General features: G+C 42.2%; 1 protein-coding gene across 1 annotated transcript in view; it reads right to left on the bottom strand.

Moving 5' to 3' along the window:
* Positions 1-23,501, bottom strand: part of LOC130141923 (amyloid-beta A4 precursor protein-binding family A member 1-like) — a 137,317-nt gene that overhangs the window by 50,372 nt on the left and 63,444 nt on the right. Inside the window, exons 4-6 of the mRNA XM_056323222.1 lie at positions 20,654-20,752; positions 16,827-16,866; positions 12,290-12,435 (exon numbers count right to left, since the gene is read on the bottom strand). Of these exons, the coding sequence (XP_056179197.1) occupies positions 12,290-12,435; positions 16,827-16,866; positions 20,654-20,752 (285 nt within the window). The remainder of the gene's footprint in view (positions 1-12,289; positions 12,436-16,826; positions 16,867-20,653; positions 20,753-23,501) is intronic.

Raw genomic sequence — 23,501 nt, forward strand, 5'->3', positions numbered from 1 at the left:
CTTTGTCTTAAGTAAAAGAACAAATCCACATCTGGCATTTTATTCCATTTCCCTTCTCTTTTACAATACAGCATTAACTGCAAAATAGTGTTATAATTCAGTGTCCCATTCATGGGCCACTTTTCCTGATCATCCAATATATACAAAGGCCACCAATTATTACAATACTCAAATTATTACAATACTCAATCATCTGGCTCTTTCGCAGATCATCATGTAAATTTCCTCAATGTGCCAATAAACATCCCAACAAAGAATTTTTCCAGAGTTTGTCATTTACAGCAAGATTACCCATGCTTTTACTTTTAAACAACCGAGTTAACTTAGATGCCATGGTATAATCACTCACAATACAATACACAATTATTCAACTCTGTCACTCCGATCCGCGGATCCACACTCCACACTCGCTTTCGTGCTCAATTGCATGTCTCACCCTTACAGCCACACTCACACTTTCCCACAGTTACTTTAAACAAACATATAACACAATATTGTACCTCTTAATTTTCTTCTTAATACACAAACTCACAAAAACAACAAAAAAAACCAAAAACCCTGTTGCAGAATGGCTGTGTGATCACATGGGCCATGACTCCCTTAAAGATCTTTGTGAAACAAAGTTAGCGTAAGTTAGCTGAAGCAGGCCTTGCAGCTGTGCTGAGGCATGCTGATAAGGAAGCTGAGAAAAACACTGACCTTGTGCCTAATGTTGTAAATAACTTTGAGGAATTCGCGTAGACAAGAGAGGAAAAAAAATATGTAGCTAGCTATCTGCAGAAACCGCAAGTAGGAGGACGTATGAAAATGTAACCCTTTAGAGCTTAGCCAATCAGCAGATGACTAGTAGGCATAATTAACTGGAACTGTATATAAGACATAATCGCGCCGTAATAAATCGAAGCTTGCTTTATCACTCATATTGAGTTTGCCTGCTTGACTTCCCTCACCGTCGACAAAACCCCTTCTAACTTCTTGTTAGAGGCACTACCTTAGAGAACACTATAGCATATAGTTTCTCTTATTTCCACTTTTGTCCAACCCTGCAATAGCTTTCGCTTATGTCTTACGGGCAGACGCCTAGGCTTCCACTTCCACAAGGATCCTTTTAGTCCAACCCTGCAATAGCTTTCGCTTATGTCTTACGGGCAGACTCCTAGTCCTACCCTGCGCAGCTTTTTCACCGCGTCTGACAGGCAGACTTACTCAGTGGGACTCCAGCCCACTGGTGGGACTCCCTCCCACTCTTTACCATACACTTATTATAGTGGGACTCCTACCCACTTCCTTTAGTGCACTTACTTACTTTAGTGGGACTCCAACCCACTTACTACAATTAGAAAAAGAAGTGTCTTACCAAAAATTCAGGGAATGTCACGAAGAGCCTTACGGATCGGGGATCGATGGGTAACCCTGAGAAATCCTCGGTGCCGGCTGGAACCGATCAGGTCCCCGACTCCTCTGGTCTCCTTCAGCAAGGTCCCACCTGGGTCGCCAAAACTGTTACCGAAATCTCGGAATGAAGAACTTATCAACACCAATTTGATGTAGATAAGCAGACACTTCTTTATTAACGGCCGGGTGCGTGAGCGAGTCCTCTCACGATCAACGCACGCCAGGTCTCACAATCAGACACCATATATAGAACTTATTCATACATATTCATTAAGTATTAATGCATAACCATGATACTTCCCGTAAATCATTAACATATTCTCCTCCTATATCCGATTCTGCGCAGTAAAGCTTAGAAAGGTCTAGAAATGGGTCTGGGGTACGATTTGGGTAGGTGGTATATGAGTCGGTGGTCGCGATCTTCCCCTGCCGGAATTACCTTTTACTAAAGTTCACGATTTCTTGGCAGGTAGCTACAAGCTGTTCCAGTCGACTCTCCCCGGTTTCCATTAATCTCATATTCTGACATTTCAATACACTTCTACATACAGAAGACTGGTCAAATACAAAGAAACCTTTCAAACCCTAAAGTTATTACCTAAGTTTTAACAATGGTTCTAGCCCCTTCTTCTAGCCTTGGTACAGGATGTACAGAAGATCTCATAGCAGCTTTTACTGTGCAACTATAAGTTTCATTTAAAATATTTCTTATCCTTCTATATTTTAATTTTATAAAATGATTTTATAAAATCAATTAATTAATCAAATAAAGTCAAATAATCTTAACTTATTAACAAATCGATAACACTACCACTGTTGCTGATTGGCTCAGCCTTGGCCATTGGTGGGTACGTCTTGGGAGCCGTCTGGCATTGGCTTTATCGGACATACGGGAAGCTTCTAGCAGCTTCTCACAGAAGCTACCTCTGTAGCCCCACCGCTACCAAAACTTGCCACTCAAACCCACTACAGGGAGAAGACTCAAGCCTCAGTAGAGCAGCTTTGTTGTCATATGGAGGCTCTAGAAAGGGGAGGCTCTGCTTCACCTCCCTGTTCTCCCCCTACTACTATTCTTTTGCATGGTGTTGGTTTTTCCCTATGTCTGCTTGTTCTCTCCTTCCCCATTTACTGGGGATATGGAACCTTCCCTCTCTTTTTGCATTTCTTGTGGTGGTTTTCTTGGAGGGTTGGGATAGTGCTTTTCCCAGTGATCGTACAAAGGTCAGCTTTAATTTGTCCAATTTAGGGGCAAGACTTGCAGTGGGCTAGGTCTTTGCATGCTCAAGGAGATGGGGTTTTGGATAATTCACCTCCTTGCTTGTGAGGATGATCAATTTCTTTGGGGAACTTGTGCTTCAACCTCGTTTTCTATCCCTCTGTTCAGTCTGTGCCAGAGGGGGCAGTGTGGCACAGAGTACAGTGGATTTCCATGCTTATCTCACTAGAGATAAGCCTGGGAGCAGCATGCCAGTGTTTGAGGGACAGTGTGCTAGAGAGGTTTTTTTAGTCTGCCATCTCAGTGGAGGTAGGGGATGGAGATCTATGAGGCATAAAAGACACAACATTTACTGATGTGTTAGAAACCACAGAAGTGCCTGAGAATGGTCACAGGAACTAGGGCTTCTCCCCCACAAAAGGTGGTGGTATCAATAGCCCAACTGAAGTGCATCTATACCAATGCACACAGCATGGGCAACAAACAGGAGCTGGAAAACTATGATATAGTTGCAGTGATGGAAACATGGTGGGATGACTCACACAGCTGGAGTGCTGCAATGGATGGCTATAAACTCTTCAGAAGGGATAGGCAAAGAAGGAAAGGCGGTGGGGTAGCCCTGTATGTTAGGGAGTATTTTAACTGTCTAAAGAGCTTGATAACAGTGATGAAAGTGTTGAGTGTTTATGGGTAAGAATTAGGGGAAAGGACAACAAGGCAGATATCATGGTGGAAGACTGTTATAGACCACACAACCAGGATGAAGAGGCAGATGAAATATTCTATAAGCAGCTGGGAGAAGTCTCATGATCACTATCCCTTCTTGTGGGGGACTTCAACTTATCAGATGTCTGCTGGAAATACAATACAGCAGAGAGGAAACAGTCTAGGAGGTCCCTGGAGTGTGTGGAAGATAACTTCTTGACACAGTTGGTGAGTGAACCAACTATGGAAGGCGCTCTGCTGGACCTGTTGTTTGTGAAAAGAGAAGGACTTGTAGGTGATGTGATGGTTGGAGGCCATCTTGGGCATAGCGATCACAAAATGATAGTTTTTGATTCTCGGAGAAGTAAAGAGAGGGGTCAGCAGAACTGCCACCTTGGATTTCCAGAGGGCAGATTTTGGCCTGTTTAGAAGCCTGGTTGACAGAATCCATTGGGAAGGCAGTCCTGAAGGGCAAAGGAGTCCAGGAAGGCTGAACATTCTTCAAGAAGTAGATCTTAAAGGTTCAAGAGCAGGCCATCTCTATGTGCCGAAAGACGAGCTGGCGGGGAAGAAGACTGGCCTGGCTGAACAGAGAGCTTTGGCTGGAACTCAGGGAAAAAAAGAAAGTTTACCACCTTTGGAAGAAGGGGCAGGCAATTCACGAGGACTACAAGGATGTCATGAGGTTATGCGGGGAGAAAATTAGAAGGGCCACATCCCAACTAGAACTTTTTCTGGCTACTGCCATGAAAGACAATGAAAAAACGTTTCCATAGATACAATAACAACAAAAGAAGGGCTAAAGGAGAATCTCCATCTTTTATTGGATGCGAGGGCAAACATAGTGACAAAGGATGAGGAAAAGGATGAGGTACTTAACGTCTTCTTTGCCTCAGTATTTAATAGTAAGACCAGTTGTTCTTGGGGTACCCAGCCCCCTGAGCTGGAAAACAGGGATGGGGAGCAGAATGAAGCCCCCATAATCCAAGGGGAAATGGTCAGCGACCTCCTACACCACTTGGACACACACAAGTCTATGGGGCCGGATGGGATCCACCTAAGGGTCCTGAGGGAGCTGGCAGAAGTGCTCACCATGCCACTTTCCATCATTTATCAGCAGTCCTGGCTAACCAGGGAGGTCCCAGAAGACTGGAGGTTAGCAAATGTGACACCCATCTACAAGAAGAGGAGGAAGGAAGATCCAGGGAACTACAAGACTGTCAGCCTGACCTTGGTGCCAGGGAAGGTTATGGAGCAGATATCTTGGGTGCCATCATACGGCATGTACAGGACAAAATAGGCAATCAGGCCCAGTCAGCCTGGGTTTCTGATAGGCAGGTCCCGCTTGACTAACTGATCTTCCTTCTATCACAAGGTGACCCCCCACTTAGTGGCTGAGGGAGATGCTGTGGATGTTGTCTACCTGGAACTTAGTAAAGCCTTTGACACCATTTCCCACAGCATTCTCCTGGAGAAACTGGCTGCTCATGGCTTGGATGGGTGTACTCTTTACAGAGTAAAAAACTGGATGGCCAGGCCCAAAGAATTGTAGTGAATGGAGTTAAATCTAGTTGGTGGTCTGCCACAAGTGGCGTTACCCAGGGCTCAGTATTGGGCCCAGTCCTGTTTAAAAACTTTATCAATGATCTGGATGAGGAGAATGAGTGCACCTTCAGTAAGTTTGCAGACAACAGCAAGTTGCAAGGGGAGTGTTGATCTGCTTGAGGGTAGGAAGGCTCTGCAGAGGGATCTAGATAGGCTGGATCAGTAGGCAGAGGCCAACTGTATGAGGTTCAACAAGAAGAAGTGCCAGGTCTTGCACTAGGGTCACAACAACCCCACACAATGCTAAAGGCTTGGGGAAGAGTGGCTGGAAAGCTGCCTGGCAGAAAAGGACCTGGGGGTGTTGGTCGACAGCTGGACAAACATGAGCCATCCGTGTGCCCAGGTGGCCAAGAAGGCCAACAGCATCCTGTCCTGTATCCAAAATATTGTGGCCAGCAGGACTAGGGAAGTGATCGTACCCCTGTACTTGGTGCTGATGAGGCCACACCTTAGATACTGTGTTCAGTGTTGGGCCCCTCACTACAAGGAAGATATTGAAGTGCTGGAGTGTGTCCAAAGAAGAGCAATGAAGCTGGTGAAGGGTCTAGAGAACAAGTCCTATGAGGAGCAGCTGAGGGAATTGGGGTTGTTTAGCCTGGAGAAAAGGATGCTGAGGGGAGACCTTACTGCTCTCTACAACTACCTGAAAGGAGCTTTTTGGGAAGTAGGTGTTGGTCTTTTTTCTCCTGGGTAACAAGCAATAGGACAAGATGAAACAGCCTCAAGTTTTGCCAGGGAAGGTTTAGGCTGTATATTAGGAAACATTTCTTCAACAAAAGATTTATCAAGCATTGGAACACGCTGCTCAGGGAAGTGGTTGAGTCACCATCCCTGGAGGTATTTAAAAGATGTGTAGATGTGGTGCTTAGGGACTTGGTTTAGTGATAGACTTGGCAGTGTAAGGTATACGGTTGGACTCGATCTTAAAAGTCTTTTCCAAACTAAGTGATTCTATGAGTCTGTGATCCTATGTCAATCCACATGTCATTGGACCTGAATTGGGGGGATGACCATTTGTTACTCCTCTGTATTCATGGCCTGGCCAGTGATGTCTTAGAGAGGTAGCCCGGGGGCTGGTGCCAGCAGATTTGCAGGCTGCCATTAAACATGCATCCTACACTTGCCTGGTTCTGCTCCGGCATTGGGTTCCCGCTCTCCTGGCAGCCCTCTCTGCTTGGCAGAGGGGGCGGAGCCAGTGCCATGCTGCCAGTGCCGGAGCTGGGGCCCATGTTGCCATGCCCCAAGTCCACCCTACCACCCCTAGTCCTGATGCTCGCAGCAAGGTAGTGGGTAGAACCGATGCAAGTCGGGGCAGGGTTTGCCCAGGCCCCTTCTCCCCCTACTAAGGACTCAGCAGAGGAGACAGTTGGTTTGGCTACCTTTGGGGACAGTTGGGATTTTCTACCCTTTTCTGAATCACTCCCTTCAGCGCCTACCATTGTGGACTCAGGAAACTGACGGAAAACCCTCCACGGGGGTGGGGGCAGAGTTGTCCCACAGAGTAGCGCAACCCGCTTCTGCAGCTCGCTGTTGCCCCAGGATTTGGGAGTTTATTTATTGTTCTGTCCTCTCTATGCCCTTTTAGCCAATCATCCTGGGAATGCCTTGGTTAGTCCAGCATGAGCTGAGGGTTTGTTGGGCACAGAGATGGATTTACCTTCCTGCCATTGAGGCAGGTGCTGCTGCTGCTCTCCTCCCGCCGCAGCAGGTGTCTGGTGGCAGTAGTTGTCCAGGGTTCCAGGAAGGCACTAGTGCCTGCCAGGTGTCCCATACCAGCAGCATCAATTTCCCCAAGCCATCTGCTGGCCTATTGGGGGCACTGCCGCCAGATTTTAGGGATTTTTGGATGCCTGTGAGCAAAAGCAAGTAGCAACCTGACCCTCCGCCTCCCGATCGGGTGTATGATTGTTCTATCGTGCTGCTACCAGACGGTTCTCTCCCCTTGGGTTGTATCTATCCTGTGTCATGGTGTCCTGGTTTCAGCTGGGATAGAGTTAATTTTCTTCTTAGTAGTTAGTACAGTGCTGTGTTTTGGCTTTGATGTGAGAACAATGTTGATAGGACACTGATGTTTTTAGTTGTTGCTGGGTGATGTTTATACTAAGTCAAGGACTTTTCAGTTTCTCAGGCCCTGCCAGCAAGAGGGCTGGAGGGGCACAGGAAACGTGGAGGGGACACAGCCAGGACAGGTGATCTGAACTAGCCAAAGAGGTATTCAATAACATATGATGTCATGCTGAGTATATAAACCGGGGAAGAAGAAGGAAGGTGGGGACATCTGGCATTATGGCATTTGTCTTCCCGAGTAACCGTTATGCGTGATGGAGCCCTGCTTTCCTGGATATGGCTGAGCACCTGCCTGCCCATGGGAAGTAGTGAATGAATTCCTTGCTTTGCTTTGCTTGCGTGCGCAGCTTTTGCATTACCTATTAAATTGTTCTTATCTCAACCCTTGAGTTTTACATTTGTTTCCAATTCTCCTCCCCATCCCTCTGGGTGAGGGGGTGTGGAGTGGCTGGAAGACAACGGATATATTATGAGCAATCCAGACCAAGTAACTTTGGCCGAGCAGGCCAAAGCTGTAACAAGCTGCAGCTGTTGTGAAGGACATATTCAAGGCCAAGGGAGACAAAGAAACTGTTTATTCGCAGAGAGATAAGAGAGTTGGACAGAAAGATGAGAAAAAACAGGATGCCTGCATAAGGGGGGAGCAGCGTGTGGGCACCACACCGGGACCAATCATAGGAGAGGTGGAAGCGTGTGAACAAGTAGTTTTAACCTATCACCTTTTACATAACAAAGCCTGCGTAGCATGTGTATTTTTAACTGGGGCTATAAATTGCGGTGAGTCTATTAATAAAGTGGCACTAACTTGATCACATTGGTTGTATAAATTGTGTCCAAGCCTTCTGCCTCAGCAAGGGGGAGTGAGCAAGCGGCTGCGTGGTACTTGGTTGTCAGCCAGGGTTAAACCATGAGACATGGCCAGCGGTGGTGGCTTTGAAGGCTTATAGTGAGAATGGCTTAGCCCAGGGTTTTATTCAATACTCCACCCCTTGGTGCCCCCATATTTTTTGTAAAGAAGAAGGATGGAGACTTGAGGCCATACTGGGGATGGAGTAGAAACTGTAATGGATATATCTTTAAATTGTTGTAACCCATACCACCACCTGAAACACCATCCTGAGCCTTGAAATGCATGGTCTGTGGCAGCACAGCACCCGAGAAAGAATCATGTCAGACAACAGGACTCATTTTCCTAAACTACCTCATAGACACCTGGGCAAAGGAACATGGTATTGATTGGGTGCATCACATCTGCTATCACACACCAGCCTCTGGAAAGACTGAACGATACAATGAACTATTAAAACCTATACTGAGAGCCATGAGTGCTGGGACATTCAATCACTGGGATACAAATTTAGCAGAAGCCATGTGGCTGGTTAACACTAGAGGATCTTCTAACTGACCTGGCCCTGTGCAAATGAAACCCCTACCTACTGCAAAAGGAGATAAGGTCCTCATATTGCACATAAGGAACTGGCTGGGAAAGACAGCATGGGTTACTCCTTTTGCTCAGGGACTCAAATACACTTGGTAGATAATGTGGAAGGATGGGGAAATCCAGTGTGTACCTCAAGGATATTTAACCTTGGGGGAAAATAACCCATGACTTGAATTGTATGATGCCATAGCTGTATGAAGGATGGAGACTTGAGGCCATGTGTGGACTACTAGGGACTGAATAATATTAACATCAAGAACTGGTAGCCCTTGCCTCTCATTCCTGAGCTGTTTTGCAACTGGAATGTTGCAGTGCACACCACTGGTTTACTAAACTGGGTCTGAGAGGGGCTTATAATCTTATTTGTGTTTGTCGGGGTGATGAGTGGAAAAATGCCTTTGTTTGCAAGTACGGCCATTTTGAGTACCATGTGATGCCTGTTGGCTTGTGTAGTGCCCCTGCCACCTTTCAGCACTTCATGAATGATGTCTTCTGTGATTTGTTGGACAGTTATGTCATTGCATATCTGGATGACATTTTAGTTTACTTGACCACATAGGAGGAACATGTTGTTCATGTTTGGGACGTTCTCTCCCACCTTTAGCACCAATGCCTTTATGCCAAGCTGGAGAAGCATGCCTTCTTCCAACAGTGTATAGATGTCTCAGGATACTCAATCGATCCTGAGGCATGAGCATGGACATGAAGATCAACACTGTTCTTCATTGGCATGCTCCATCAATGATGTGCAGCGCTTTTTGAGCTTTGCCAATTTTTATCAGTGTTTTATTCAGAATTTTGCTCAAAAGGTTGCTCTACTCACAGCACTGACTCGTAAGCCTGTCCCTTTTTAGTGGATGCCTGAGGTTCAGGGGGCCTTTGAAGAGTTGAAGCAGCCATTTACGACAGCCCAGGTTTTGACCCACCCAGATACCAGTCATGCTTTTGCATTGGAGGCAGATGCTTCTTCCCCTGCCATTGGGGTGGCACTTTCTCAGCGTGGTCCATCAAATGGACAGCTTCATCCTTGTGCCTATTTCTTCTGACAGTTGACTGCTGCAGAGAGGAATTATGATATCTGGGAGAGTTGTTGGCCATCCATGAGGTGTTTGTTGAGTGGAGGCACTTTCTTGTGGGTCCTGCCGAGTCTACTTTGGTACTGACTGACTATCGAAATCTGGAATATTTTAGGAACCTCAAGTGCCTCTCCCCAGTTGACTTGTTGGGCAACTTTTCTCTCTGTTTCTGTTTAATATCACCTACAAATTGGGCAAACAGAATGGTAGGGTGGATAATCTCTCATGAGCTGCTGAGACAGATCCACCTCCCTGTAATTTTTTCTCTCTGCAGAATTTTGTTGCATCCATGCTGGCTCATGCTTTTTTAAGTTCTGCGCTTTGGGCAATGGTTGGTGATTCTTTGGTCATGCAGTTTCAGGCAGGAGATACTTCACAGAATCTGCAGGAGAAGGATGGTTGACTGTATCATGATGAGCAGCCATATATCCCTGCTGGACCACTGCATGCACAGTTCCTTCAGTACTGTCATCACATGCTGACAGCAGGGCATGATGGTCATTGGAAGACTCTGCATCAAGTCACACAGATATACCGGTGGCCTATTGTGCATGCAGATGTCACAAGCTATGTTCTTGCTTATAACATCAATGCCCAGGCCAAGAAACCGACAGAGGCTGCAGGGTCTACTACATCCCTTACCAACTCCTGAGTGACCATGGAAAATTATTTCAATGGATTTTATTGTGAACTTGCCTGTGTCTCAGGGGCAGGCAGAGGTGCTTGTGGTGGTGGACTTGTTTACGAAGGCTGCTTTTTTTGTTCTACTAAAGAAACTGCCCACAGCCCCTCAGACTGTGTGTTTGTTTTTGCAGCATGTGTCTTGCTGCCATGGCCTGCCGGATAGCATGGCGATGGATCAAGGGGCCCAGTTCACTGCCTAGTTCTGGAGGCAGCTTATGGCCCTGCTGGGGGTGCAACTCTGTCTTTCCTACCTGTATCACCTACAATCTAATGGTCATATGGAGTGGGTCAACTGGATCCTGCAGCAGTATCTCCATTATTATATTAATTAACATCAGGATGACTGCAGCTCTGTCTTACCATTGGCAGAATTTGCCTATAACAGCAATGTCCACTCTTCTATGCAGCAGACTCCTTTTTATGTGAAGTATGGTTTTCATCCCCATGACCACCCCGCTACTCTGGAGGCTGTCCAGGGGGTTTCCCCTGTGAAAGGCAAGATGCTGACTTCCTTAGAAGTACGAACAGTACCTGAGACTATGAGCTTTTACCTCAGGGTCAACGTGACCTGAAGACCCAACCTAAGCTGGCTCTCACCGACTGACACCACTCCATACCCATAATAAAACAATAGATTTACTTTCCAAAAACCCCCAGGCATATAACCATGGCCAGAAATGCAGTTGACCAGAATCCAGTATACACACATGCACTCCTCTACACAGAACATTGGTTTAGAACAATTAACACACCACTGACACATATATCCATACCACCTGCATGGGACAAGCATGTACTGATCCTGCATGGGACAATTACATACTGATTACACAAGCAATAGTAACCGATTAGCCCACCCTGTAACAGAAGTAATTTGATTGGTCTACACAACTGTACTGTAACATATATAAAACCTGCTTTACACTGTATCAAGGTCCTCCATGCATTAGGCTGGGGCACCCCTGTGCGCATAGCAAAAGTAAGAGAATAAATTCCCTTGGTAATTCTATGCTAAGCATCTTTGTTTCCCTCCTCAGCCAGTGAACTGACTTTTATACCCCTGAGGACTCCCTTGAAGGGTCTTCTTTAAGTGGTTGTGGCATATACATTTGCTTCAAGAGCAGCTGGAAAAAGCAAAGGCTGCTTACAAAGACTGTGCAGATAGATGTTGGTGACCAGCATCAGACTTTGTGGTTGGGGACTACGTTTGGTTGTCTGGTGAACATGTTCATTTGGCGCAGTTTTTTTCTAATTTAGACTCGTTATCTTGGACTATATAAAATCACAGCCCAAGTTAGTCCGGTCACATTTTGTCTGCAGCTTCCACGTGCTCTCAAGATTCACCCTGTTGTTCACATCTCCCCATTAAAACCCATTCACTCAGATCCCTTCTAGTGGCAACCTTGACCTCTGCCCCCAATTATGGTCCAGGGCCAGAGAAAATATCACGTCTGGGCTATTTTGGATTTCAGGATATCCTGGGGTACCCTGCAGTATTTGATTGATTGGGCATGGTATGGCCCAGAGGACCATTCCTTGGAGCCTGCATCAGAGGTGCATACCCCAGCTGAGGTTCAGGCTTTTTGTGTCCATTATCCTGCTAAGCCAGGTCCACTGGAGGGTGTGGGGGGCACACCCTTGGTGAGGGTGGTGGTGGTGTCAGGTTTATGCTTGTATCTGTCCAAAGGAGATGATGTTTTATAAATAGTATGTCTACATCTGCCCTTGGTTTGTTATCAGGATAGCTAATAAATCTGGCTAGCAGACATTGCTCAGCCTCTTTGAGCTATTACTTACCTAGAGACTTTGAATCACATGTCTGTCTCTCATTTTGGGCCTGCCCTGACAATTACAGATTTTTGGCTAACAGAATAGAGCAGTAGTTGTACTGTACAAATTAGAATTATCTGGAACTGTTTTCCTTCACCCTTGTTCCAAAAGCAGCATTAAATAAGTGGTTTATCTTGCAAAAAGAAAGATTAGTCACTTAATGTTTCTGAAACCACAGATAATCCAACATGAGAAGACTTGAGTGTACAAAAAGTTCACATCTGCAGCTCTAAAACACCAACTTGAGAAAGAGCAAGAGTTGTCCCTCACCTTGATTCTGCTGACAGCCTCTTGTGCCTGCATCATTCTCACATTCTTGGAGGGAGTTTTGTCAGAAAGGAGTTGAGTGGAGCCAAGGTAATTGGCAGCAAAAATTATTCCATCAATCAAGTCTTCAGGATCACAAGGTCCAGGAACTACAAATACAGGAGCAAAAAAAATCACATTAAACCATGGTAAAAAAAAATATATTCTGATCACTTGAGCCTGTACCTAAGAGCTGTAAATGCTCCACTGAACTATTTCATTTTAGCATGATGGTATGACAAGCAATATTTTAATCAAGGAATACAAAACACCGAGCATGTCTTCCCAACATCTCTCCAGCAGAAACTATTTGCTAATGCAATTTCTCAGAATAGATCATTGTCCTATAAGGTAGGGTTCACTCCAGAGCAAAATAACCTCTTTAGTTTTGTTCTTACATAGAAACAAGAATACTTAAATTGTTCTCTCAGCACTTTGAATGGGTAGTGGAATCTCCTCAAGAATACTTTACAATTATGATACACACACCCCCCTCCATAATAGAGGAGTTTAATATTATCAAAATTGCACTCATTCCCAACAAGGGTATTGTGTTGGGGCAGGGGGGGAGGTGTTATACAAAAAGATTTTGATGGTAAATATACAGAGCAAGAGCTCTTGCATTTTGAAAAAGCTACTGTCTTAGTCCTGCAAAATATTTAATGACTTCAGCTCTCATCACCTTCTGTGTAAAGTTAAAAGTCAAAGTAAAAATCATCTCACAAATCAGTACAAAGAAACATGTATAATACACAGGTTTTCAGGTGTTTGAGGATTATATCTGCTGAAGACAGGGCTTTTCTCTCTGTATGTTAAAATTCTCATGATCTGAGAAAAAGGAAGGTTTTTGGAAGAAGCTTCTTGTTTTGCTACAAGTAAGAAAAAAATCTGTTTAAGGCCACTGAAAAAGTACAGATAATCATCATTTGAGAGAATTTGTAGAATTGTCTATATTATATCAAGAAGTATAAACTGATTTTGCTCTCTGTTTTTCTAGGAACAAAACCTGATCCTTTTAGAACAGAGTCTTTAGTCAACTCAAGAGTTAGCCTGAGATTTAAGAGGTGCTAAAGCCTGAAGTTGAGCATAACACAAAAATGCCAATTTTCTTCTAATTCACCAAAGATGACATTAACAAGGACTGAGATCTTTACCCCCAAAATAATGTTATATATATGCAATATAAGTTAATAAAAAAAAATTACTAGCTAGAGCTAAATGTTAATCACACTCATAATATACACACAAATACGAGTACATATACAATCTTTACCATGAGGCTTTCCCAATAAGTAGATGAAAGCTTAAGACTACTGATTTAGATGTACCTTGAGTGTACTCAATCTATTCAGATACTACATAAATGGACACTGTCCTGGTTTCAGCTGGGATAGAGTTAATTTTCTTCTTAGTAGCTAGTACAGTGCTGTGTTTTGGCTGTGATGCAGAACAATGTTGATAGCACACTGATGATTTTAGTTGTTGCTGGGTAATGTTTATACTAAGTCAAGGACTTTTGGGTTTCTTGGGCCCTGCCAGTGAGAGGGCTGGAGAGGCATGGGAAATTGGGAGGGGACACGGCCAGGACAGGTGACCTGAACTAGCCAAAGAGGTATTCAATAACATATGATGTCATGCTGAGTATATAAACCGGGGGAAGAAGAAGGAAGGTGTGTGTGTGGGAGGGGCATCTGGCATTATGGCATTTGTCTTCCTGAGTAACTGTTATGCATGATGGAGACCTGCTTTCCTGGGGATGGCTGAACACCTGCCTGCCCATGGGAAGTAGTGAATTAATTCCTTGCTTTGCTTTGCTTGCATGCGCAGCTTTTGCTTTACCTATTAAATTGTTCTTATCTCAACCCTTGAGTTTTACATTCCTTTCTGATTCTCCTCCCCATCCCTCTGGGTGAGGGGGAGTGAGAAAGTGGCCGCATGGTTCTTGGTTGCCAGCCGGGGTTAAACCATGACAACACCCCAAAAATGAAAGTAATTATGATCACTAGTCATGTTCAAGAATGAAACCTAAAGGAATAGAATTTATATTGTTAGGGCTGCAGGGAAATGATTGGTCTGCTGATTAGGCTGTGGCCCAAGGTTCAGCTAGTTGAACAGGATGTGGAAAACTACTGGCCATGGCATGAGAAACTGCCAGATTTGACAGGTAACAGAGTGATAAGTTGCCAAAAGTTACAGGCAGCACCATGAGGGATGGCTGGATTGCATTGGTGGTTAAGGGGGAGCTACGTGTGACTTCAGAGATACGTGACAGGGAGCATTGGGGGCCTTTGGGGAAGTGGAACCTTGCAAGACCAATGGTGCCTGGGTAACTGTAGCATATAATGCTGAGAGTGTCTCGGGACTGGCATCAGAAATACCAAATCTGGGCATGGATGTAGCAAAACAGACCAGTTGGCAAAGAGTAATTAGAGGCAGGGTTTTATATTTGAGAGGAGACCAGGGTGAAGAATGGGAGAGATCAAATTAGATGGAGGCGGAAGTACAAGCATGGGAAAATGGAGAAAAGGGGGGTTAGAAGAGGCCAGTCACATGTAAGCAGGCTGCTAGTCAGTACACTTGTTTGACTGAGCATTGTGCCTTATCACTGAAGTCTGTCCTGTCTTCTTATTAAATCCTTTTACTCAATTATTTTTTCTGTGTGCTCTCACCCTCTATCCTATGTGAGCGTTGTAAGGTCTAAGTGCCAGCAACTGGAGAAGGGGCCACAAGTTACAGGGCCCATAGGTTTAGGTGCCAGCAAGTGGAGGAATTTATATTTCCCTAATGATTTTTAATACTCTGTGTGTGTGTGTGTGTGTGTATAATTTGCTAGCACACATCAAGCTGGACTAGCTGTCAAGTAGGAGACCTGCATCTCGAAAGACTCAAGGTGTGGGTGAGAGCACCAAGTCCAGGCATGGATATTAGAAAAGGAGATACAAAAAGAAGGGCCAAGCAGTGGGAAAAAGGATAATAAAGTATGTAAATCATGTGATCTGTGTTTTTTGTGGGTCCTCCCTGGGCAATCCTGTGCTTGATCAGTCACTGCAGTCTAAATCTGGACAATGAAGAAAACCTTCTGTTCTGACCATATGACATGTCAAACGTGCTTCCATGATCAGGATGACTGGGGGAGTTGAGGTGCTTTCCCTGGCTATCAGGGGAACACCCAAGTGGGATAAAGCATGCATTTGGATATCACTGTGTTGGTGCCTGTTCCAGACCTGACAGCATCAGCATCTTACCAACCACTTTCAAGCAACCACATAGCATCTAGACATGCTACATATTGGCATATTATTGCTCAAGCCCTGAAATTATACAGTATTTCAATTGCTGATATTTATTACTTTATGCATAAAGGCCTTATCAGCACTTCCATTACCAAACCCTTTATAGCACAGTTCTTGATCAAAACACAAAATCTTAAACATCTTTAAATCTTAAAATATTAAAAATCTTTCACCCTAGAAAGAGGTATGGATAAGACAGGAAGCATATTAAAAAGGAAAGAGGAACATGTTTTATTTTTATGAGATGTGAACACACTTGCAGAACAACAGTATTGTTCTTCATAAGCCCCCCTTCATACATTATGTTAGAGTATAGAATTATCTGTTGAATAAGTGTAGTATAGGTGAAAGTTTTTCTCAGACTATCAATTACCTGCATAAAAATAGTGTGTTCAATGTTTTAAGCAACTGCCCACTGGACCAATATCTCAAAGAATGTTAAGAAATTTTTTTCTTTGTTGGGGGGCAGGGACACACTTTAAGATGGTCTTGACAAAGAAAGGGCTGTCTACCAAAGAGAGATCCTTCATTGGTTTGAATTTCCAAACCTCAGCTAGTTTCAAAGCAATCCATGTAATGTACACCAGTTCATCTGGTCATGGGTTCTAAAATATACAACATGTACTTTTAAAGACTAAACCAATGTTAAAATTTACAGCACACTGTAAAACAACCAAGGAATTTAAAGATATTTTAAATTAAATATGACATCAGCTTTTTAAAATTTTTTTGGCCGTTCTATAAAGCATAAGGGTTATTTAATCAGAAGATAAGTACCTGAAAATCAGTGCAAGTTTACTCCTACTTGCCTGCTAATTAAATCTCAGTTTTGTGTAAATATTGACTGTTTTGTCTAACCTCTGTTCCTTATCAAGCAACAAATTACTCTCTACACACATTCACAAACATTAGGAATTCCACGGTTTGGGGTTTTTTAATCAGTGATTTAAATGATATCAATAACAACCCAGTTGAAAGGTGGCAAGAGCCATCAATAAAATGTTATAAAATAAGAGAGACATTTTACTCAGCTTCCAAAAAAGCCTACAAGGGTTTAATATAGTTCCAGGTTGGACACATTTTAATCTAAATCAGTTCATCTAACCTTAGCAAGTTTTATGTTCTGCACATAAAAATAAAATTATATACATTAAAAACTTTGGTGTTCATATAATGAAAAGAAAATTAAGTTATGAAATATATCTTACCTTCAACATATGTTGGGAATGAAACCAAGCTTTTTCTGGACTGTAATCAAGACAAATAGTATTTCAAACAGAACAAAATATGCTTAAATGCACATTAAAAATTCCTCCATAAAAATTAAATCACAGTAATAGTTATCAGCAAAAGATGGTGAGAGTTTATTAGGAAAATATTTACTTTTAAATAAAAAGTCTGACCAATTATTAGAGAGTTATTATCCCTAAATACGGTACATTCTATTAACATGTTCATTAAGCAGGCAACACACAACATTATTTTGAATTAGCTCTTGGTATTTGGCAACACACTTCCTGACTACTAATTAGTGCTGCGCTCTCTTTAACAAACAGAAATACAGGAAAAAAACATAATCTCTCAAAGACATTTTTCAAATAAATACATATGGAGATATTTAAAATGGACCAATACTATTATTCATGACAAAAAGCATTGACTTGACAAAATTTAATTACTTATTAGGATTGTTCTTGACAGACTATGTAGCCACCTATATCTGCTGGAGTAAATGCATTTAATAACAGTCCTACACTGATTCTGTAACAAGCACAAAAGCACATATAAACGTGCATGATTTAGACAATGAAAACTGCAAGAAAGGCATTTATTCCTTGTTTGTTTAATCAAGTAAAATCTCACTTTCATGAAAGGTGGACTTACAGAAAAAAAACAAGAACATCCATCCTACACTTGTAAATACACAGACTAAAATAATACCTCACTTCCAATTGTAATTTTATATGAAAGACTCTGTGGTAAAAATAAAAACATCTAGAAAAAATAACTTCAGGGACACTCACCATTTTGTTATATTCAACAATATATAGATATGGGAGAATTTACTAGACAACTTTGTATAAAAAACCCCATGGCAATAGGTATACTAAAGAATATGCTACTATTAAACCTTTATGAAATAAAACTTTTGGATAAGTCAAGCATTACAAGATGTTGACAAATCTGAACCTCATTCTACAATGCATTAAAATTGGAGCAACTGCTATATATATATAACAAAACAAGATCCATGTATGATCAGGATAAAGTCCAGTGTCTCAGAAGAGGTTCAGTTGCATTTACATATTCACATATATACCAAGTTGTTTTCCTTTATGATAGGCTGTTTAACAGCTTTTGTACGCTTGTGACAAATCAGTCACTTGGGAAGTACACACTTATGTGACAGGTAAATGACTAATCTGGTGAGCCTTTTCCATTTATTGTTACAAGGCTGCAAGGAATAAGTAATATTATTCATCCTACTAAACTGTCTTCACTGCAAAATAACTGGTGGTAGAAAAAAAAAGGTGCATAAAACAGAAAACAGAGCCTACAGAACCTTAAAATACTTGGCCTTTCCTCATGAAAGAGTTGCTGAGTTGTCCAGCAAAACCATGAAAGCTCTTGTGGTGGATTTGGCAGTGTTAGGTTTACAGTTGGACTTTTCCAACCTAAATGATTCTATGATTCTTCTCAGAGACAGTATCAGCAGAGAGAAATTTGTGACTAAGTAATGACCACCTGCTGTCAAAATGCTTAAGGGAAATCAAGTGCTGAGAGGACACAATATTTTATTTTCAAATCAGGATTTGCTGTTCTTTGGCTATTCAATCTGTTGTGATGACTTTATTTTTACTGTGCCACCTATACCCAATTCAATGCAGTTGCTGCTACTGTGATGCTAGCAGAGATTCAATTAGCTGGATTCTGACAGGCCTAGAGAACAAAACAACTGTACACTTCCAAAAAATCAGAGGCAGCTTATACACATAAGTATACTTTTCAAAGCATACATATAATTGTTTTTAAAAGACTCAAGGCCTCATTAAATTTTATGTATATAATTACAGGTTTGACAGATATCCAGTAATCTGACTAGCCAATAAAACTTCATTTCAGGATAAAGCTGTGTAAACTAATATAAAATTAATGTTTTTATTACAAGGGCTCTACACAGACAATTTTTTTCATTCAATATCCATGTCAAGAAACACTGATAAAACTAAAGTAATAACAAGGTATCAGATAATGTTACTGAAAAAGGGGAATCAATTTTTAATTATATATCCATGAGTAAAAAAAAATAGGACATTAATGTTGAATTACTGGGTTTGTCCATCAACTGAACACTGTAAAATTTATATTTTAAATAAAGATTTTATTAAGACCTATAAGTGTTTCACAAAAATGATGAGGCTTTGTCATTATAATTTTTGTAAGGAAGATACTAAACCATGCAGTGTTGCTTATTTGCATGGAAAAAAACCCAAAACCCCACAACACATCTGACTGAAATTACTCCGAAAGTTTATTACTTTAGAGTTGTCACCAGTCTTATGAGGAGTGGCTGAGGGAACTGGGGTTGTTTAGGCTGGAGAAAAGGAGGCTCAGGGGGGACCTTATTGCTCTTTACAACTACCTGAAATGAGGTTTGTAGACAGGTGGGGTCTCCGCTCCCAGATAACAAGCAATAGGACAAGAGGAAATGGCCTCAAGTTGCACCAGGGGAGGTTTAGATTGGATATTAGGAAAAAATTCCTTCACTAAAAGGTTGGTCACGCATTGGAACAGGCTGCCCAGGGAGGTGGTGGAATCACCATCCCTGGAGGTGTTTAAAAACCACATAGACATGGTGCTTAGGGACATGGTTTAGTGATGGACTTGGTAGTCCTGGGTTAACAGCTGGACTTGATCTCAAAAGTCTTTTCTGACCTAAGTGTTTCTATGATTCTAAAGCAACTACATCTGTAAACTGGATAAAGCCAGAGGCTTTAGCAAGCTCAAGAATATTGTAGATGAAATCATAATGACACAGTCCAATACTGATGAAGGCTTTGGTGCAGGATAAATTAAGGATAAAATTCCTAAGTCTTCTGAAAGCTTCCATCCCCTTCTAAATGCAAGCATAGATTTAAATTAAAATATACACAGGCTACAAGCTTTTTCCCCCCCTAGATGATAAAGAAGAAAAAAAAAAAAAAAAAAGAATGGACTAAGTCTTAAATTTCAGCCAATACTTCTGGTTATAGTACACTGGTTTATTCATTTGTAGAAGATATCATGCTCTTAGCTGACTGCTAAGCACAAGTTATTTATCAGCAACTGTGTCTACTTGATTATAGATCTCTCTTAACAAATCTAACATTGAAGTTTGAAAAAAAAATTCTCATCTCTCATCTCAGCTCAACTATACCAGTGTGGAAACCTGCCTAGTACAGGCCTTGACAAAAAAAATGAAGTGTATAGCTTGCTTTCAAAGAGTCGAGTCAGGACTCCTAGACTGTAGTTCCAGTTCTGCTTGTGAATCATTGTCAGGCTATCAAGAAATCACTTACTTGTTCCTATGGCTCAGTTTGATAGATCAGATTGATAGGTCAGATTGATCAATAAGATAGTGGGCAGCATTAAATTACTACATTGGAAGGGCCTATTCACCTGGCTGAGAAATGTTGTTTTCTTTATGGCAAGATATTCTGCAGAGATAAGGAAGAGGGCTAGCTCCTCTTGCCCTGAATACAGAGGTTATGTTGGCAGTGTTCCTCAATAAATCAATACCCTCTAGCCTGTTAAACAAGTGCTGGTGCAGCCAAACACAGAGTAAGGAATGCCATCACAAATGGTCTTAGATACCCTGTGTTATGCATTCAGTCAGACAGAGAGGCAAGCACAAAGGAAAAATGTCAAACCAGTTTTTTCTTTTTGTTGCTGTTTTGGTAAAAGAGAGGAGATTATACATGTACAAAGAGGTAAAGAAAATAGAAAGGCATAAGTGATACAGACAAGACGGTGGCTTTTAACAAGATTGCACTACCTCTTTGTTAATGGAGGTCTCTGCTGTACTGCAGACATCCTGATGATGTTGCCTACTTGGTTCTGCACCCCAGGGTGGAGAGGAATCAGGAGATAGAGACTAGACATGGTAAGAAAATAAAGTTACATAATTTGAGTGACTGATGTAGAAATATCTCTGGTTTGGCAGTGGGAATAAGAAATGAGGAAAACACCAAAACATGACAAACACTTTCTGAAGTGTTATAGCCCTTCCTTTTCATTGCAGTGATCACACACAGTCTATTGGGATGTTGAGACTTATCTAAACAGCTAAATCATCAAAGAAAAACTTTTTTTCTTTGTCAATAAACTATTCAATTAAGCACGTTGAAATATTAATAGCTGCCCTCAGTGATAGACAACTGGTAGGTTGACCTCAGCCAGCTGCCACACACCCACCCAGCCACTCCCTCACTCCTGTTCCTCAACAGAACAGGGGAAGAAGATGGAAAAGCTCATAGGTCAAGATAAAGACAGGAAGATCACTTACCAATTACTGTCATGGGCAAAACAGACTTGACTTGAGGAAAATTCCTTTAATTTTTGACAATTAAAATAGCTTTGGATAGTGAGAAACAAAGACAAATTAAAACAACACCTTCTCCCCACACCCTTTTCCCAGGCTCAACTTCACTCCTTCATTCCTGACTACTTTATTTCCCCACACCCTGAACAACACCGGGAGGATGGGAAACAGAGGACTTAGGTTGGTCCATAACAGTTCCTTTCTGCTGCTCCTTCCTCACACTTTTCCCCTACTCCAGCAGAGGGCCTCTTCAGAAACTGCAGTTCCTATCAGGAAAAATCTGCTCTAGCATGGGCTTTCCACAGGCCTCAATTCCTTCAGGAAATATCCACCTGCTCTGGCATGGGGTCATCCACAGCCCCCGTGTAGATATCTGCTCTGGTGTGGTCTCTTCCACAGGCTGCAGGGGAATATCTGCTCTGGTGCCTGAAGAACCTCCTCCTGCTCCTTCTTCTCTGACCTTGATTTTTATATTATTGTTTCTAAATTCCCCCCCCCTCCTGCTCATCATCTGGCATTTTTGTCCTTTCTTAAATGTCTTCAAAGAAGCGCCACCAACTTCACTGACTGGCTTAGCTTCAGCCTGCTGTGGGTTCATCAACAAGTTGGCTGGAACCAGCTGTGTCTGGCACAGGGCAGCCCCATACCTATTACCACAGAGACCACATCTGCAGCCACCCCCGCTACCAAAACCTTAATTAAATCTTAATGGAGAAACCATCTTTCATACTATTTCCCCCACTCATTCACTATCATAAAGAATGTTCTTCTCTGTTCCAACTATAAAACCTCCATCAGATATCATATACTTGGGAAAGTCATATTAGAAAAATAAAGCAAACAGCACAGCAAACCAGTATCATGAATTTTCTATCTCTATGTGATCCACCAGCAAATACCTTGGTAAACTGCTGTAAGAAATGTTATTATACTAATAGGACACTCCTATGGAATGCTGCTAATATTAAAGAACTATAGCTAGGTATCTAAAGTCAAGAGTAGCAAGTACTTCAGTGCAAATATGATACAAAAATACAGCATGTAAAAGAGCATAAAGCTTTGACCCAGCAAGTATTTCAAAACCAAATTTTTAGGAGATGTGGCAGTGCAGATGTCATAAGGTGAACTCTCAGAGGAAGCTTTAGTTGCACACTGTTGGGTTGTTTTTAGCCCAGCAGCCCTGAAATTCTAGTCTCCTTCAACATAGAAATATTTGTCCTTGCTTTGCCAGATCAGTACAGTTTGTCACTAATAGTAAAACAGTCAAATACTATCCTTCTAACTTCATAAACAATTATTACATACCTTCTCTAAGGCAGCTAGTGTTATAACACTGCAATATGACTATATTTCTGCTTTGAGATGGCATCAGCAACAATCCAGAAGCAAATTCTTGGCTGCATACCCACCCCAGCTCAAATTTTGAGCTATATCAAATATGAAGCTATAAAATTTAATTTCTGCTGCTTTTTCTTCACAAACACACAGCAACAACAAACATCCACCCCTTCTTCCTTTTCCTCATTTCTTTAAAAGGCCTATCTTGTATATTTGCTAAAAATAAATTCCAGAATCACATTCAACTAATAGAGGCTACCAAAGAGTTAGAAAACAATTCTTTATACAGATGCATCCTAGGTAAACAGTAGCCCTTGCTTCTATTTTTTTATTGCTATTTTTCACAACTGTGGGGCAAAAAGAGACATACAGAAAAGGTGATTTTGTAAAATGGCACCTAGAATATGGGAATATACTTGTACTATGAAAATGCTGAAACATCTGTAACGCATAAGATCCCTGGCACTCTAACAAGTACTTTGAGAGAGTTATATGCTTCCTAACTTACCATGTGACACAAAATGTTACAGTTCTGTGCTGACTCAACTGCACAAGTAGCATTTCCTATTGTGGTGGGTTGACCCTAGCTGGATGCCAGGTGCCCACCAAAGCCACTCTATCGCTCCCCTCCGCAGCTGGACAAGGGAGAGAATATATAATGAAAAGCTCATGGGTTGAGATAAGGACAGGGAAAGATCACTCACCAGTTACTGTCATGGGCAAAATGGACTCAATTTGGGGAACAATTAATTTAATTTATTGCCAATCAAATCAGAGTAGGATAATGAGAAATAAAACCAAATCTTAAAATACTCCCCCCCCCCCCCCCCCCCCTTCTTCCTGGGCTTAACTTTATTCCAGATTTTCTCTACCTCATCCCCCTGAGCAGCACAGGGGGATGGGAATGGAGGTCAAGGTCAGTTTACTACACATTGTTTCTGTCGCTCCTTCCTCCACAGAGGGA

The sequence above is a fragment of the Falco biarmicus genome, chromosome W, assembly GCF_023638135.1.
Source record: "Falco biarmicus isolate bFalBia1 chromosome W, bFalBia1.pri, whole genome shotgun sequence".
NCBI classification, from domain to species: domain Eukaryota; kingdom Metazoa; phylum Chordata; class Aves; order Falconiformes; family Falconidae; genus Falco; species Falco biarmicus.